This window comes from Papio anubis, chromosome 11 (assembly GCF_008728515.1).
Source record: "Papio anubis isolate 15944 chromosome 11, Panubis1.0, whole genome shotgun sequence".
NCBI classification, from domain to species: Eukaryota; Metazoa; Chordata; class Mammalia; order Primates; family Cercopithecidae; genus Papio; species Papio anubis.
In genome coordinates this window covers 64,884,261-64,904,106 of record NC_044986.1, presented here as the reverse complement: position 1 = coordinate 64,904,106, position 19,846 = coordinate 64,884,261, and the positions used below count along the sequence as shown (strand labels likewise).

At 42.2% G+C, this 19,846-nt stretch overlaps 1 protein-coding gene across 2 annotated transcripts in view; it reads right to left on the bottom strand.

Moving 5' to 3' along the window:
* The window catches only part of TET1 (tet methylcytosine dioxygenase 1), a 142,080-nt gene that overhangs the window by 42,660 nt on the left and 79,574 nt on the right, over positions 1-19,846 (bottom strand). For both annotated transcript variants that reach the window (XM_009214801.4, XM_003903859.4), the window contains exons 4-6: positions 5,598-7,893; positions 1,781-1,871; positions 1,120-1,213 (exon numbers count right to left, since the gene is read on the bottom strand). In XM_009214801.4, the coding sequence (XP_009213065.1) occupies positions 1,120-1,213; positions 1,781-1,871; positions 5,598-7,893 (2,481 nt within the window). The remainder of the gene's footprint in view (positions 1-1,119; positions 1,214-1,780; positions 1,872-5,597; positions 7,894-19,846) is intronic.

Genomic DNA, 19,846 nt, shown 5'->3' with positions numbered 1-19,846 from the left:
TACCTTAAATAAATTCTATCTTAAAACAGTCCTCAAGGACAAAAGAAGGCATACGCAAATGGAAAGATGCAATATGTGGAATAGGAAGACTGAACATGAAAATATATGTAAATTCTCCAAATTCTATTAATATGATTCCAATAAAAATACCAATAGGATTTTATTCTTGTAATGAAACATGGTGTTTATACATTAATATGATAAAATAAACCAGAATGGTCAGACCACTTTTGAAAAATTAAAAGGAATTAGCCTATTAGACATGGAAACATTATAAAATCTAAATAGAGCAATCTCATGCTGATTAAAGACAATAATTTAACACAATAGGGAATCTACACATATAAGCAAATACACATCAATAATGAAGAGATGTACAATTAAATGAGTGGTGTTGGATAACTGAGTAGCCATCTGGAGAAGTGTACATAGCTACCAATACTCTAAACCAGGATAAATATAAAATACTTCAATATAGAAAAATAAAATAAAATCATTAAAATACTACAAAAGGAAATGAGAGATTTATAACCTACAAGTGGTAAAGGTTTTTCTAATTAAGACACAATATCCTAAAGCTATAAAAGATGAAAAAGCTCATTACAGTCAAAAAAAAAAAAAAACTAACTGGTAAAACCACAACAAACTGAGAAAATATATTTGCAACTTTCATCACAAATGACCAATTTTCTTGAAAATCTATCAAAAAATCTGGCCAAGCACAGTGGCTCACGCCTGTAACCCCAGCACTTTAGGGGACTGAGGCGGGAGGATCACTTGAGCTCTGATGTTTGAGACCAGCCTGGGCAATGTAGCAAGACCTCCTCTCTACTTAAAAAAAAAAAAAACAAAAAATTGCTGGGTTTGGTGGCAAGTGCCTATAGTCTTAACTACTTGGGAGACCAAGGTGGGAAGATTGCTTGAGCCTGGGAGATCAAGGCTGCAGTGAGGTGTGATTGCACCACTGCAATCCAGCTGGGGCAACCAAGACTCTGTCTCAGAAATTAAATAAACAAATGAATAAATAAAATAAAGGTCACTCTGGCTATTGTAAAAGTATAAATATCAGCTCTGGAATAACAAGCTTCAAAAAAATATATATAAACAGGAAATACTTACCCACTTAGCAATTGGACACCCATGAGAGCTTTTCCCTTCTTTACCGGTGTACACTACTATTTCTATCCTTATTGCGTTTCCTTTTTGACCATACCTAAGTATAAAACACAGTGAAGGGAATGTACTAATTAATTGCAATCTGTACTTGAAGGCTTTGGCTTTGAAGATCTTAATGTATTTAAGATATAGATGTACAGAAGCTCAAAAATCAAACACTCCTCATAATTTACTTTTGTTAAACATTTGCTTTTGTGTGGCAGGTATTTTAATTTGTTAACCAGTCCTACTCACTTATCCTTAAAGATCACTCTTTAAAAAATAGGCTGACTGCAAGACAAGCAATGGGAATGTAGGGTATGCAGTGTCAAGGGTGGTAATTTGACCTATTTCTACCATTATACAATAATATAAAAAGTAATTCTGAATTTATCAAAGACAATTAGTCTTGTTTTGTGGGTGCTCTTTTATGTGCCCAACAGCTTGTATGATGGGTGGCTCAGTAGGGACATGAGGACACCCCTCTTTTGTTGGGCCCTAAGAAACATCCAACCCATACTCCTGAATGTTTTTCAATCACGGCATTTGTTCTTAGAGATGATTTATCTCCATTGAGTCAGATTCACAGTAAAAATGATTTTAACAGGGAAGCGTATTTCCTCACCTATTCTCCATGATTTCCCTGACAGCAGCAACACTTGGTCCTGCCCCAAGGTGTGTATAATATGGGCCTTTGTCTTTTTGTATAACTCGATCTGTGGAAGGAATAAGATTATTAGACCCAAAGCTTTACAGAATTGCATAGGGGACAGGAGAAGCTATTTTTATACTTTTTGTTCCCCCTCAATTCAGAACCACGAATCTTGACAAGGTTTTGGTAAGACTTGATAATTAAAGTCAAGGACAATAGCCCATGGAATTTAACTTTTAATGTTCCTTTCTTCCTGCCCCTAACGAATTCTTTCTTCCTCTGAAAATCAGAGGAGAAAAAAAATATTTTAAGATGTGGGTCATATTTATACTCCTATCTCCTGCTTAAAAAAAATCTGTATTAATTGAGGTGTGATATTAAAAGTTATCCAAGAACAATGTTAAAGGTTGCCCTCAGAATCCTATTAAAAAATTGAGCAATTTCATTGCAGACAATTTTATTCAACTACACACTTGCACAATTACAAAAGAATGTTCCTTGTTACCAATATTTGTAATATCAAAAAGAGGAAAACACTTCTAACATCTGTCAATAACATGTGGTTTAAATAAATTATGGGATGTTTATATAGTGGAATACAATAAATCGATTGAAACAATAATATTTATAAAACATTTAAAAATCCATGATATCATTATATTAGAAAACCAAGTAGAAAGATTGTTTTAAATGTTTGTAAAAATGGAAACAAAATTAAAATCAATAATGTTCTTTTGTATAGAATGGGAGTATGGGAAGATGTTTGCATCATATTTCTGCACCACTTGAATTTTTGTGAGCATGAATTTTGTTTCTTAAAAAATGCTATTTTTAACTTGGCCCCTTAGACTCATGTGTAACAAGAATTACTGGGGAATTTCTGCATTTCATGAATTTCTAGCCATGAAATTCTACACCAAAAACAGCTGAGTCCACTGCAGGTACTTATTCAACTCTGAATGCCCAGCTGTCTATTCCTGTATGCTGTGACTAGTTATTTTGCATAAGGAAAGGGTCTTCAAACTAGACAATCATCCTTTTAGAACCATGCACATAGAAAAAGCAGTCTAGCTCAGGTATATAAACTTTAAAGGCTCGTATTTGTTGAACTACAGGCCTTATTTCCATTTGTAAGGATATTTAGAAAAGTGTTCTCTCCCCCAACCTTTTCCTTTTTTTTTGAGATGGAGTCTCGCTATGTCGCCCAGGCTAGAGTGCAGTGGCGCGATCTCGGCTCACTGCAAGCTCTGCCTCCCAGGTTCACACCATTCTCCTGCCTCAGCCTCCCGATTAGCTGGGACTACAGGCGCCCACCACCATGCCCGGCTAACTTTTTGTATTTTTTAGTAGAGATGGGGTTTCACCGTGTTAGCCAGGATGGTCTCAATCTCCTGACCTCATGACCTGCCCGCCTCAGCCTCCCAAAGTGCTGGGATTACAGGCGTGAGCCACTGCACCCGGCCGAAAAGTGTTCTCTCTTATATAATTCACATTTATTAAGCACCAGAGTGTACGTTATAAGGATTGGTTTTGGAGTTGAGACTGCTGTCTCTGAGTCCCAGTTCAGTCACTGGACAGCTATGAAATTCTCTGTGCCTTGGTTTCTGCATTTGTATAATGGGGATAATAAGCCCTCCCTTTGAAGAGTTGCTGTGAACATTACAAGTCAAGGCAAGGCACAATATCAGACTTGTAGTAAGAGCTCCAGAATGGAAGCCATTATCATGATTATATTCTTCTCTCCTTAATTCAAGAACCTTGTTCTCCCAATTCAACTCCACTAGACAGCATTGTCACTCTTTCCAAATTGTGAGATTCTTCTCAGAACAGCCTATCCTTGGTAACTGGCACATGGTAGTTTGTCAAAACTGTGCATTAGCTGGTGTGGTGGTTCACGCCTGTAATCCCAGCACTTTAGGAAGCTGAGGCACGAGGATCACTTGAGCCCAGGAGTTCAAGACCAGTCTGAGTAACAAAGTGAGACCCTATATCCACAAACAAACAAAACAAAAACCTAAAAAACATTATGTATTGAACAATGAGCAGAGAAATGGAAGGATATTATTTCAGAACAATGTGTACTTTGGAAAAACAAGAATTCAGTATTATTATTACTACACAACACTATTTTTTCTACTGTTGTTAAAAAATCAGTGTGATGTACTTATCCTTCCCATTGAACCACCCACTTCTAATAAAAACATCACCTTTGGTCAAGGCAAATCTTGAGTCTTTGTGATTTGGAGCCATATTTTAAGTAAGACTTCTAATAACTAAACCTATTTGGATGAGGTTCAAAACAGATTTTTTCACAAAAAATTTATTCTATCATAGTTGTATGGTAAACAAAATAATGGGGCTTCAAGCAGCCTAACGAACTTTAATGACACAATCTATTTAATTTCCCTATTTTTTACAGCTATATTAGAGTCAACAGGTTTCTTAGAAGAGTGCTTACCTGAAATTTGACCACACACAGTAACTAATCAGTACAGGATTCAAATTAAGCTTTCACATGTTTCAAATACTGAGGAAATTTCTCATAAGATCTGCCTGAGAATCTTTACCCAGCAAGATTTTCTCAGAGCTTTTAACACACTACTAAAACTAATTGGTTCAGAATGTTCTCTTTCAATGACTCCTAAGGCACAAAAATGTAGAAATACATTGGTTAGGGATCAGTCCATGAGTCAGCTATTAGCACATGACTCATGTTAGCACACTGGTTATTCTTTGATTTTTTGAAATAGGAAATCAGTATTAAACAAATTTGTTAATATGTTAAAATTCAAAAAGGTTTATGAATTCTTCAAGTGGCCAAGATTATGGAATTTCTTTATACGCAGGTACACTTTGTATTGCAGAGAAATAGAAATATACTATTTCAGAATATCAAGTGCTCTTTGGACAAAAAAGACAGTATTAGATCTTGTACTGGATAGAGCAGAAAAGCACTAGACACTGAAAAAGACATAAACCAGCCTCAATTCTACAGTAGGACGGCAACTGCCAGCTATATATTTTATAACTGTTAACTTATACATATGTTTTACATTCTCTATATGTATCTTCTATTTCACACACAAAAAAATATAATGAAAGTCTTGTAAGTTGAAATTTGTTTGAATATAGGAAAAATAAATAAACCGTAATAAACTATTAAGTTATCTCTTTCTTTTTTTTTTTTTTTTTGAGACAGGGTCTCGCTCTATTGCCCAAGCTGGAGGGGAGTGGTGCAATCTCGGCTCACTGTAACCTCTGCCTCCTGGGTTCAAGTGATTCTCCTGCTTCAGCCACCTGAGTAGCTGGGATTGCAGGTGTGCACCACCATGCTCAACTAATTTTTGAATTTTAAGTAGATACAGGGTTTCACCATGTTGGCCAGGCTGGTATCGAACTCTTGACCTCGAGTGATCCATCTGACTTGGCCTCCCAAAGTGTTGGGATTACAGGCAAGAGCCACTGTACCTGGCCTAGGAAATTCATTCTTATGCTATGCACAATAAATTGACAGACATTCAGCCTTGAGAGAAATATCAGCCTATTTTTCCACTTCAGCAGGTTTACTTTTTCCAAATTTGTTTTTCCGAATTATAAGTTGAATATTCCATTCTTGTGAGCAGAACCAAAAGGTCCCACAGAAAAATGGTTATAGATTTACTTAATCCATCTTAGTTAGAGTAAGAATGGGGAAAAAATATCACACAAAAAGAGATGAATCAGAATTTGCTTGTCATGATTGAGGTAATTTGTGCAGGTGAAATAAGAACACATCCACACAAGTACTCACCAAGACAGTTGCAGGTGGGCAGTTCAGAATCTTTAGTTACAGACACTAGGTTTTTTGTAGGGTTAGTAAAGAAGTTCATAGCATAATCATTAAAATTTTTCTGTGCACTGTCCACTGTGGAAAACTCTGATGTTCCAACACTGGATGAACACACTTCCTCTTCACTTTTGGTAGAAACCACTGTAATTCCACCTGAACACACTACATTTACATTCCTGAGAGTTAGTGCTGACTCCGGTAAGGGTGTTTCTTGAGAGATACCAGGCAAGGTTGGTAGTCTCTGATCCATGAGTTGCTCCTTAACAACCTGCTGAAACCGTATTTGGTCATCGCCTGCCATCACGTTAGCACACTGGTGAGGCGGAGAGGAGGGCTGGGTCAAAGGATGGGCTTTCTGATTGGCATTCACCGTTAACTGTACCTGAGAATTATAAGCTTTATCAGTGAATGCCTTCCCGTTGGATTCCGTTTTAAGATGAAATAAGCTGAGTGAATCCAATGGTTCAACCTTCATCTTTTCCTCTGCTGATTCAGGGTATCTCTGTAATTTTATCTGAGTGAGTGGAGGAAATACTGTTTTGGGTTGCATAATGGACCTCGTTTGAGCCAGTGGTTTCCATATTTTGGTTGAGGAAGAAATTTTCCCAAATACAGTAGGAAAATCATGGGGACAAAATTGCCCAAAATTTTGAAATTTCGATGCTATCCAAATGTCGCATATTGTGCCATACATATAGGACAACTTTTCCCACTTCTGCTGATCATTTTCTTGATAACTTACAACTGTGGGCTTCTTTTTCCGCCGTTCTCTTGATGGGGTGGATTTTGTCTTTTTCTGGGCTGGGTTCTTTTGCTTTGTTAATGATGAACCATGATTATTGTGTACACTTGAAGGCGGTTTCTGTTGTATTGTGCCCTTCTCCTGATTGTATTTTTGCTGTGCATTACACGTGACAAGGCTTGTTGGTGTACTTTCAACATTTTTGTCCTCTGATTTTATGTAATTGAACTTAATTATTGAAGCAAGTTGTGTCAGCTGTGTTGCAACATCTTCCTCAATTTGAGTATGGGTTGCATCCTGACATGATAGATCATCTGAGTCCAAATTTTTGCTGCTGTCCAGTAACTGGTTGCAATACTCCACTTCATTATTTCTTGGTGGCAATTGATGCAAATCATTGGAACAATTGTCAAGAGTTATTATCCCTTGAGCAATACTTTTATTGGTGTCAATCTTGGGTGAATTTGATTTTGGTATAAAAAGAGATAATGAATTGGTGAGTTTTGAATATTCATGTGACTTTGTGGATGCTTGGTTAGTAGCTGAGCTGATATGTGAGTTGGCTTGCCCATTGAAAACCACCGTGTTGCATGAACTTTGTTTTTCCAAAGATGGACAGTGATGAAGTTTTTGTGGCTCTCCTTGTAAGTTTGGGTCTTGGAGGTCTTTTCTTACAGTGTAAAGGATAGCTTTGCAGCTATTAAGCAAACTGGCTGTTCTCTGCTCTGATTCTTCATCCTTCTCTGACTTTGATGGGGAGGAATTCTCTGACGGGGCTTCTGAGAGTTGAGTCAGGGCCTCTATGGCTACCACTTGCTCCAATGTTAATCTCCTATCTTTCATTAACGATAAGAGACTTGGTTGAACGGGAGATCCATCTTTTGGTTCTTTACTTGGTATATTCTCAGGAGTTTTTGGTTGATCACCTTCATTGTGTATACTAGCATGACGATGTATGTTGGAGTGTGAAGAATGTGGAATGGAATTGCAGTTAAAGCCAGGCTGCTGGAAAACTAAAACGTTACTTCTCCCCTTGAGATGATCACAACTCATATCAGTAGCAACGGAGCTCATAGCGTTATTATGGTTTGCAGTGTCTTTTAGGAATTTATAAGAACTGTTTTCCAATGTCTTGCCGAATTCTTCAATGTTGAATTTTTTAAATGAAACATTTGTTTCAGCTGGTAAACAGTGTACATGTTTAATGCCATTTCTTATGGTTTGTACAAACAATTTTGGAGATTTGGTTTGTTTCTTGTCAACTTCAGAGTTTTTCGATTTTTCAGCTTCTGGGACATTAGCACTAAAATCTCCTTTCACATGATCAGTTAAATGTGATTTCTTGTTTTGTGTCCACTTCTCCACCTCGATGCCTGTCATGCTGTCTTCATTTTTAGTTACATTTTCAACAGGATGTGGGTTCAATTCCAATTTTTGTTCTTCCCCATGACCACATCTACTGTAGTCCATGGATTCTGACTTGGGGCCATTTACTGGTTTGTTGTCAAAATCTGCCTGTAAAATACAGAAATTACTCATGTCATCTACTTAAATATCTGAATAACAGCCATAAGAAGATTAAAATGTAATAGCAAGTAAATGTAAAGCCCCTGTGGATACAGCCTAAAATATTATTTTCGCTTTTCACATGTTCGGTGAAGTCATAAAATACCAAAAGGGCATAATATACAAAAAGAAAAGACAACTAGGCTAGGCGTAGTGGCTCAACACCTGTAATTCCAGCACTTTGGGAGGACAAGATGGGAGGATCACTTGAGCCCAGGAGTTCAAGACCAGCCTGAGCAAGATGGTGAAACCCAGTCTCCAGCAAAAATACAAAAAAAAAATTAGTCAGGTATGCTGATGCACACCTGCAGCCCCAGCTACTCGGGAGGCTGATGGTGACAGCATCGCTTCAGCACAGGAGGTGGAGGTTCCAATGAGCCAGAACTGTGCTACTACATTCCAGCCTGGGTGACAAAGTGAGACCTCTTCTCCAAGAAACAAAAGCAAAGGCCAGGGGTGATGGCTCACACCTGTAATCCCAGCACTTTGGGAGGCCGAGGTGGGCAGATCACGAGGTCAGGAGTTCAAGACCAGCATGACCAATATGGGGAAACCCTGTCTCTACTAAAACTACAAAAATTAGCAGGACGTGGTGTAGTCCCAGCTTCTTGGAAGGCTAAAACACAAGAATCGCTTGAACCCGGGAAACGGAGGTTGCAGTGAGCCAAGATCATGCCACTGTGCTCCAGCCTGGGCGACAGAGCAAGACTCTGTCTCAAACAAACAAACAAACAAACAAACAAAAACAAACCCCACAGAACTATCAAAATATCATACCTGCTAATATTTTGATGTGTTCATTTTTCCCCCAAATAGTATTTTTAAAGTTAAAAAAAAAATTAAAATAAAAAGTTTCTTTGTAGAGACAGGGTCTTACTATGTTGCCCAAGCTGTTCTCTAACTTGTGGGCTCCAGCAATCCGCTCACCTTGGCCCCCAAGTAAAAATTTAAACTAGGCCACGTCTGTACTTGACCTAGGAGGCAGAGGTTGCAGTGAGGCGAGATTGCTCTACTGCACTCAGGCCTGGTGACGGAGCAAGACTCCATCTCAAAAAATAAAAAATAAATAATAATTTAAAAAATTTAAACTATAGGCTGGGCCCAGTGGCTCATGCCTGTAATCCCAGCACTTTGGGAGGCTGAGGCAGGCAGATCACAAGGTCAGGAGTTTGAGACCACCCTGGCCAATATGGTGAAACCTCATCTCTACTAAAAATACAAAAAATATTAGCCAGGCATGCTGGTAGGCACCTATAGTCCCAGCTAATCGGGAGGCTGAGGCAGGAGAATCCCTTGAATCTGAGAGGTGTTGGTTGCAGTGAGCCAAGATTGTGTCATTGCACTCCAGCCTGGGTGACTGAGTGAGACTATCTCTTAAAAAAACAAAAAACAAGCCAGGCGCGGTGGCTCAAGCCTGTAATCCCAGCACTTTGGGAGGCTGAGACGGGTGGATCACGAGGTCAGGAGATCGAGACCATCCTGGCTAACACGGTGAAACCCCGTCTCTACTAAAAAATACGAAAAAATTAGGCCGGGCGCGGTGGCTCAAGCCTGTAATCCCAGCACTTTGGGAGGCCGAGGCGGGTGGATCACGAGGTCAGGAGATCGAGACTATCCTGGCTAACACGGTGAAACCCCGCCTCACTAAAAATACAAAAATTAGCCGGGCGCAGAAGCGGCTTCGTAGTCCCAGCTACTTGGGAGGATGAGGCGGGAGAATGACGTGAACCCAGGGGCGAGCTGCAGTGAGTCAGATCAAAGGGCCACTGCACTCCAGCCTGGAGACACAGCAGACCACCGCCAAAAAAAAAAAAAAAAATACTTAAAAAATAGTCGGCGCAGGTGGCTGGCTTGCAGTCCCAGCTACCGGGAGGCTGAGGCAGGAGAATGGCGTGAACCCGGGAGGCGGAGCTTGCAGTGAGCTGAGATCCGCCACTGCACTCTAGCCTGGCGACAGAGCTGAGACTCACTTCAAAAAAAACAAACAACATCGTAATGTCTATTAGACAATATCTATTTTTATTTTTATTATATGTTTTAATTAATTAATTTTTTCTTTCAGACAGAGTCTTTGTTCTTGTTGCCTGTGGCTGGAGTGCAGTGGTGCATGATCTCAGACCACCGCTAACCTCTGCCTCCTGGGTTCAGGCAATTTTCCTCCTCAGCTCTCAAGTAGCTGGGATTACAGGTGCCCGCCACCACACCCAGCTAATTTTTGTATTTTTTTTTTTTTTTTTGAGACGGAGTTCAAGGGGTCATTTCAGGCTGAGTGTAGTGGCGGCGATCTCAAGCTTCATTGCTCACTGGTGTTTACTATTTCAGCTCAGCTCTCTCAGGTAGTTGGGGACTACATGCTCACACCACCGCTAGTTTTTTTTTTGTATTTAGTAGAGACGGGTTTCACCATGTTAGCCAGGATGGTCTCGACCTCCTGACCTCAGATCCACCTCACTGGCCCCAAAGTGCTGGGATTACAGGGGTTGAGCCACTACCGCCATTTTTGTATTTTTAATAGAGATGGGTTTCACTATGTTGGCCAGGCTGACCTCTGGTGATCTGCCCACCTCAGCCTCCCAAAGTGCTTGCATTACAGGTGAGCCACCATGCCTGACATACCTATTATTTTGACACAAACTGTTTTCAAGTAAATAGAACATACACATAGAAAAGGTGCACAAATCACAAGTATACAGCTTTTAAATTTTCACAAAATGAGTTGTTACATACTTATAGTCCATTCTCACTGTATAGTAAGTTCACTGATTAAATACATAACAAGGTTATCGGCCGGCGCTAAAAGGCTCAAGCCTGTAATCCCAGCACTTTGGGAGGCCGAACGGTGGGATCACGCAGGTCAGGAGATCGAGACCATCCTGGCTAACACGGTGAAACCCCGCCTCTACTAAAAAAATACAAAAAAAAGGCTGGGCGAGGTGGTGGGCGCCTCTGTAGTCCCAGCTACCGGGAGGTCGAGGCAGGAGATCGGCGTGAACTGGAGGCGGAGCTTGCAGTGAGCTGAGATCCAGCCACTGCACTCCAGCCTGGCGACAGAGCGAGACTCCGCCTCAAAAAACAAGGTTATCATTTTTTCTGCTGGACATGGGCATTGGGTTATTTTTAGTGTTTGGGTCTTTAAAGTAACTGCTATAGTTTCAATTTCCTTCCTTCCTCCCTCCCTCCCTCCCTCCTTCCTTTCTCAGGGTCTCACTCTGTCAAAGGAAGGAGTGAGTGCAGTGGCACAATCACGGTTCACTGCGGCTTCAACCTCCCAGGCTTACATGTTCCTCCTCGCTCAGCATCCCGAGTAAGCTGGGACCACAGGTACGTACCACCATGTCTGGTTAATTTTTTTGTATTTGTTGTAGAGACAGGATATCACCATGTTGCCCAGGCTGGTCTCAAAACTCCTAGATTCAAGTGGTCTGCTCACCTGGACCTCCCAAAGTGCTGGGACTACATGCACGAGCCACTGCACCCAACCTAATTTTTCTTATTGAGATGAATTTACATGACATGAAATCCATCACTTTACAGTTGAAAAGTATACAATTCAGCTGGGCGTGGTAGCTCATACCTGTAATCCCAGCACTTTGGAAGGCCTAGACAAGCGGATCACCTGAGGTCAGGAGTTCAAGACCAGCCTGGCCAACATGGCAAAACCCTTCTCTACTAAAAATACAAAAATTAGCTGGACGTGGTGGCGGGTGCCTGTAATCCCAGCTACTCAGGAGGCTGAGGCGGGAGAATCGCTTTAACACGGGAGGCAGAGGTTGCAGTGAACCAAGATTGTGCCATTGTACTCCTGCCCGGGCAACAAGAGTGAAACTCAGAAGAAGAAGACGAAAGAGAAGGGGAAGGGGAAGAGGAAGGGGAAGAAGAAGAGGAGGAGGAGGAGGAGGAGGAGGAAGAAGAAGAAGAAGGAAAAGAAGAAGAAGAAGAAAAGTGTACAATTCAGTGGTTTTTAGTTTATTTGTACTGTTATGCAACCATAGCCATTCTCTACTTCCAGAGCATTTTCAAAACCCCAAAGAGAAATGCTGTGCCCTGTTTAAGCAATAGCTCCCTATTCCCTCCTCTAATCCTTATTTATCTACTGTCTTTTCTTTTTTTTTTTTTTTTGAGACAAGGTCTCACTCTGTTCCCCAGGCTGGAGTGCAGTGGCACGATAACGGCTCACTGTAGTCTCGAAGTCCCAGGCTCAAGTTATCCTTCTACCTCACCCTCCTGAGTAGCTGGGTCTACAGGCGCCTGTAACCATGTCTGGTTAATTTATATTTTTCCTATTTTTTGTAGAGACAGGGTCTCTCTATGTTGCCAAGCCTGATTTTGGAGTGCTGGGCTCAAGCAAGTCTCCTGCCTCAGCCTCTAGAGAAGCTGCGACTACAGACTAATTTTGAAAAACCTTGAAACAGCTCATCAGACATACCACAGGAATTGAGACAGTGGAGTGTTTCCACTGATATTAATTGTAAAAAGAATCATAACTCCAATTACACAGTATATACACATTTGAAAACTTCATATTGTACACGATAAATATATACAAGATTTCTTTGTAAATTCAGTAAAAGAATGAATGAAAAAACAATGAGCCAGGTGCAGTGGTATGAACCTGTAGTCCTACCTGCTGGGTAGGCTGAGGTTAGAGGATCCCTTGAGACTGGGAGTTCAAGGCTGCAGTGAGATACTATTATGCCACTGTTCCCCAGCCAGGTTAAAAAAATGAGACACCATCTCAATAAATAAATAAATAGGCCGGGAGCAGTGGCTCATGCCTGTAATCACAGCACTTTGGGAGGCAAATGCAAGTGGATCACGAGGTCAGATAGAGACCATCTTGACCAACATGGTAAAACCCCGTCTCTACTAAAACACACAAAAAAATTAGCCAGGCATGGTGGTGCACGCCTGTAGTTCCAAGTACTCGAGAGGCTGAGGCAGGGGAATCGCTTGAACCTGGGAGGCGGAGACTGCAGTGAGCAGAGATCACACCACTGCACTCCAGCCTGGCGACAGAGCGAGAATCTGTCTCAAAAAAATTTTAAAAATTAGAAAATGGTAATCTCTTGGGAATAGGAGACCACTAGACTAGGTTGCCTAAAGAGATGTGAACTGGCCGAGATCACAAACATAGAAATTCAACACTATAACTGATCAGTGATGGAATCACTGCACTCCAGCCTGAGCAACAAAGTGACACCCTGCCTCTTAGGCAGGAGAATCACTCAAACCCAGGAGGCAGAGGTTGCGGTGAGCCAAGATTATGCCATTGCACTCTAGCTTGGGCAGTAAGAGTGAAACTTCATCTCAAAAAAAAAAAAAAGAAAGAACAAAAATGCCTAAGATTAAACAGATTATCATGTTGCCAAAAGACACACTGTTTACACCAAGGTTCAGCAAACTTTTCTGTAAAGGGTCAGATAGTAAATATTTTAGGCTTCATGTGCCATACAACCTGTCACAATTACTCCTGTTGTATCTAGTAAGCAGCCTCACAAATATTATGCAAACTAATGAGTGTGGTAGTATTGCAGTAAGTCTATTTATGGACACTAAAATGCAACCATCATATAAATATTACATGTCACACACATACACAAGAGATGTAAGAAAAAGAATATTTAGGCCGGGCGTGGTGGTTCATGCCTGCAATCCCAGCACTTTGGGAGGCCGAGGTGGGCAGATCAGAGGTCAGGAGATCAAGACTATCCTGGCTAACACGGTGAAACCCTGTCTCTCCTAAAATACAAAAAATTAGCCAGGCATGGTGGCGGGCGCCTATAGTCCCAGTTACTCGGGAGGCTGAGGCAGGAGAATGGGGTAAACCCTGGAGGCGGAGCTGGTAGTGAGCCGAGATCGTGCCACTGCACTCCAGCCTGGGCGAGAGAGTGAGACTCTGAGAAGAGGACAGGACAGGACAGGACAGGAAAGGAAAGGAAGAAGGAAGGAAGGAAGGAAGAAAGAGGGAGGGAGGGAAGGAGGGAAGGAAGGAAGGGAAGAAAGAAAGGAACAAAGAAAGAAAAAGAATATTTAGTCCAGGCATGGTGGATCACGAGAGGTCAGGAGTTCAAGACCAGCCTAGCCAAGATGGTGAAACCCCCTCTCTACTAAAAATACAAAAATTAGCTGGACACAGTAGCAGGTGCCTATAATCCCAGCAACTCGGGAGGCTGAGGCAGGAGAATCACTTGAACCTGGGGGCAGAGGTTGCAATGAGCCAAGATTGAGCCACTGCACTCCAGCCTCAGCAACAGAGTGAGACTCTGTCTCAAAAAAAAAAAAAAAAAAAAAAAACACACACAAAAAACTTTAAAGGTAGAGAAAGTCTTCCAAAGCATGAGTAAAGGGTGAGAAGCTATAAAATAAATGACAGGCAGGGCATGTCGGCTTCCGCCTGTAGTATCAGCACTTTGGGAGGTCGAGGCAGGCGGATCATCTGAGGTCAGGAGTTCAAGACCAGCCTGACCAACATGGTGACACCCCCGTTTTACTAAAAAGACAAAAATTACCCAGCGAGGTGGCACATCCCTGTAAATCCCAGCTACTCGGATGGTAAAGGATGAGAATCGCTTGAACTCGGGAGAAGGAGGTTGCAGTGAGCCGAGACAGCACCACTCCACTCCAGCCTGGGCGACAGGCCGAGCCTCCATCTCAAAAAAATAAAAAGTTACTAGTGTTTAACACTAATAGGATTGCAAAAAGAGAAGTCTTAGTTTTTGACTCGATACTTTCAATTTTACAGATGTGCATATCCAAGAACACTGAGAACTTCAATGTATGTATTTATCTATAGGAAAGATCTTGAGGTCCTTCTAAGATTTGTGTACGTAAAGGGCGGGACACAGCAGCTCACGCCTGGATTCCCAGCACTTTGGAAGGTCGTGGCAGGTAGACTTGACTCGAGCATGCTTGAAGTTTGAAACCAGCCTGGGTGACATAGTGAAGCTCGGTCTCTACTAAAAATTAGCCAAGCGTGGTTGTGCACGCCTATCGTCCCGAAGCGGGAGGATCACGTGAACCAGGGAGCCGAGGGCGAACCACTGCACTGCAGCCTGGGCGACAGAGACCCTGTCTAAAATAATACTTCTTCTTCTTCTTATTATTATTATTATAGTAATCTTCGAGACGGTCTTGCTCTGTCGCCCCGGCTGGAGTGCAGTGGTGAGATCTCGGCTCACTGCAACCTCCGTCTCCCAAGTTCAAGCGATTCTCCCACCTCAGCCACCCTTGTAGCTGGGATTACAGGCTCGCACGACCACACCCAGCTAATTTTTGTATTTTTAGTAGGGACTGGGTTTTGCATCTTGGCCAGACTGGTCTCGCACTCCTGACCTCAGGTGATCCGCCTGCCTAGGATCACCACTACACTATAGGCAGGCGGATCACCACTACACTCTAGCCTGGGCAACAGAGTGAAACTCTGTCTTAAAAAAGAAAAAAAAAAGAGGCCGGGCGCGGTGGCTCAAGCCTGTAATCCCAGCACTTTGGGAGGTCGGTGACGGGCAGATCACGAGGTCAGAGATCGAGACCATCCTACAACACAGAAACCCCGCTCTCTACTAAAAATGCAAAACTTAGCCAGGCGCAGGTGGCGGGCGCCTGTAGTCCCAGCTACCGAGGCTGAGGCAGGAGAATGGCGTGAACTCCGGGAGGCGGAGCTTGCAGTGAGCTGAGATCCGCCACTGCACTCCAGCCTGGTGATGATGGTGACCCGCCTCTCAAAAAAAAAAAAAAAGAAAAAAAAAAAGAAAAGAGGGGTTGGAAGGCTGTGGTTTGCCTGTATCCAGTACTTTGGGAGGTCGAGACGGATCACGAGTCAGGAGATTGAACATCTGTTAACATGGTGAAACTCCTCGCTTCTTACTAAAAATACAAAACTAGTCGGCGAGGTATGCTGCCTGTAGTCCCAGCTACTAGGGAGTGTTGAGTAGCATTGAGAGTGGAGCTTGCGAGCTGAGATTGCCATTGCACTTCCAGCCTGGGCGACAGAGCCAGACTCCATCTCCAAAAAAAAAAAAAGAAAAATCTTCATACATTCGCATTAATTAATGAGCTTAATTAAGAACTCTTGAGCTTTGTTATTAGTTATATTTCATATCTTTTTCTTTTTTTGAGACGAGTTCGCCCCTGTCGCCTCAGGCTGAGTGCAGTGGAGCTATCTTAGCCACTGCAAGCTCAGCCCGGTTCACGCTTATTCTCCTGCCTCTCAGTAGCTGGGACGGGCTTCAATCAGCCACAATCTGCCAATTTTTGTATTTTTAGTAGAGGCGGGGTTTCACCATGTTAGCCAGGATGGTCTCAATCTCCTGACCTCGTGATCCGCCCACCTCGGCCTCCCAAAGTTCTGGGATTACAGGCATGAGCCACCGAGCCCTGCCTGTTTCATATCACTTTTAAAAATTATCCTAAGACGAGAACTTGCTCTGGGACTATCCTACCCACTCTGAATCAAGAATAATGCTGAACTCCTTAGATCAAGTCTGGGTCTAGTAGTTCCCAAGCCTGCTCCATTTTCTCATTTTTCCAGATTCCCATTGTCTTGATAATCTTATACCCAGTCTAAAGGAGCAATGTGGTGTTTTATTCTGAAATGACCGAGTCATTTGAACAGAATCTGACTATAGCCCCTCCGCCACGAACACACAGACACACACACACACACACACACACACTCCATACATGCAGTATTTCCTGCTTCAAGAAAAAGCTACTCCAAAAACAACAACAACCAATAAAGAAACAGCTACTGAAATCATATAGAAAAATAAAGCCTTTCAAAGTCTGTTCGTTGACATGGTCAAATAAGATCTTTACTAGAGGTAGCTCAGGGTTTGTTAACTGTTTTTTATCTTCACCAATAACCATTCCCTCCAGCATTTTTTAGACATTTTTTTCCCCTGATAACCCTCCCCATGAAATTTTAATACCACGGACATACCATTTGGGTACTGTGACCCAATTGTAATGTCTCAGATTGTCCTCCACTCACCAACATCCAATTTTCATTTCTCTTGAGAATGCATAAATATATCAAATTGTTGAGGAAAGACCAAATTATTAACAAAGTATTATGTGAAACACAACCATGGGCAGCCCACAAAGTATTTATGTCTAGTCAGAAGTGACACTGTCAGGACCTATGCTGTCAGCCTGAAAACTGAGTGTTTGTGGAAAAAATTCAGAGACAACCACTGGTGCCTTCATAATGTTGACTTTAAGATACTGTATTCACTTCCTCCCACTGACACTACTAAGAAGTATAGAGGTCAGGGCCTGTTCTGCAACCAATCACTGTACAGTGCCCAGTACGACTGACGGTTTAATTAAACCAAATTTAAATAAAAAGAAAAGATTGGCTGAGCATGGTGGCTCATACCTGTAATCCCAACAGTTTGGAAGCCGCAGTGAGTGGATCACTTGAGGTAAGGAGTTCAAGACCAGCCTGGCCAACATGGCAAAACGGTGGCTCTACAAAAACTACAAAAATTAGCCAGGTGAGGTGGCACATGCCTGTAATCCCAGCTACTTTGGAGGCTGAGGTATGAGAATCTTCTTTTTTTCTTTTGAGACGGAGTCTCACTCTGTCACCCATGCTGAAGTGTAGTGGCACCATCTTGGCTCACTGCAACCATCCCCCAGTTCAAGTGATTCTCCTGCCTCAGCCTCCTGAGTAGCTGGAATTACAGGTGTGCCCTATCACACCGGGCTAATTTTTGTATTTTTACTAGAGACGGGGTTTGCCATGTTGGCCTTCCAAAATGCTGGGATTACAGGGTGTGAGCCACTGTGCCTGGCCATGAGATCTCTTGAACCTGAAAGGCAGAGGTTGCAGTAAACCGAGATGGCACCACTGCACTCCAGCCTGGGGGCAACAGAATGAGGCTCTGTCTTTAAAAAAGAAAGAAAGAAAGAAAGAAAACAACTGGCTACCCACCGAAGATTCACCTAAGGAGAAATCTAAAATGAACATTTAAGGCAAAAACAACAAAAATATCTTCAAAGAAGACCTGTACAACAGTTTTTCCCAAAGTTTTTCCAACAACTTTATTTTCCCAAAGAAGTGAAATGAACTAATTTGACTAATTCAGAATTTCAGCCATCAATTTATTTTTCCTTTTTTTGGGATAAAAAGAAAGCTGTCCGGGAGCAGTGAATCATGCCTATAATCCCAGAACTTTGGGAGGCCGAATCACCAGAGGTCAGGAGTTCAAGACCAGCCTGGCCAACACAGTGAAACCCCATCTCTACTAAAAACACAAAAATTAGCCGGACGTGGTGGCACGTGCCTGTAATCCCAGCTATTTGGGAGGCTGAGGCAGGAGAATCACTTGAACACGGGAGGCAGAGGTTGCGGTGAGCCGAGATTGTACCACTGCACTCTAGCCTGGGCGATAGAGCGAGACTGTGTCTCATACACACACACACACACACACACACACACACACACACACACACACACAGAGCAAAATAATAGAAAACAAAAGAAGTCAGCTATTAAACCAAGTGTTGAATACCTAATATTCTTGGAGCTTTCCTCTGATCTGTTTCCCTACTCTGACCATAGCCATCAACTGAGAGATTCGAAGTCCATAGAAAGTCAGGGTCAAAGAAAGTGCTGCCCCAAAGGTGGGTCTGAGAAACTGTGTGGCCCTAGACTCCACTCTCCTTACCTTGGTGATACAGGGCCTCATGGCTCCTCCACATCTAGGCTGGATGGAAGTCACAGCAGAGACTTCAGAAGTTTCCAAAATCTCTTCACTAAAGCCAGGCTTCTTTTCTTTTCACTTTATCACCAGGGTGTAGTGCAGTGAGAGGATCCCAGCTCACTGTAACCTCGATCTCTTAGGCTCAAGGGATCCCCTGAAGCTCAGCTACTTTTGCTTTTGTAGAGACAAGGTCTCACTATGTTGCCCAGGCTAGTGGTGTCAAATTTCTGAGCTAAAGATATCCTCCTGCCTTGGCCTCCCAAAGTGCTGGGATTACTTTGATATTCTAATTTTCTCATTCCTACCCCCAAAAAGAACTCCACCCTCATCTGGCCAGGGCGTCTTAGAACTCAAAAGAAATCCTTTCAAATCAGGGGTGGGGTGAAGGGCGGAGAGGAAGTTGAGCAGGTTGTTAATCGAGGGAGGGATCAAAAACCTCTATTTAATTTTCTTTTAATGTGCAAATTAAAGATTGGCTCCAAATGTGTAGAAAATCATGACTGACCTAAGAGCTAATGCTCTCTGTTCACAGGTATTCTTGGCCATCCTCCTTTTTCTTTGGGGCTATGAGCCAGTATAATTTATTCCCAAAGGAGGAAAAACCTAAGACCATCCAATCTGCCTCAAACTGTCATTCTACTAATTTCGCTCCTTATTCAAATATCTTAAACTTCTACCCAAATTATAATTGAATTATCAGTCAGATTCAATCATTTCTTAAATACCACAGACTTAACTTGCTCACGACCCCTTAAGGGTCTGGTTTGTAGACCTCCAAGGAGAATTTTCACTTAAAACTCTCTAAAATGTAGATCTCCCTTGAAGCTTCACTGTCACACCTCTTGGCCCCTTGATGAGCCTACTCCTGGAGGACTCTACTTTATTTTCACTTTTTTGTTGTTTTGATTTTGGTAGAGACTGAGTCTCAGTTTGTTGCCCAGGCTGGGATTACAGGCATATGCCGCCTTGCCCAGGCCCTAGAGGACCCTAAAGCAAAACCTAACTTCTCATTCTTCACACTTTCCATGAACAATCCCCTCCACCCATGCTTAAGGTTAATAACCAACTCTGGTGATTAGTGTATTATTCTTTTCAGTATCTTAACTATTTTATATATTTTTAAGAACATGGGTTTGGCAGGAATCAAACAACAAACTTTGGAGCAGAGCTAGTAATAACATGTATTAAAGAGGTTC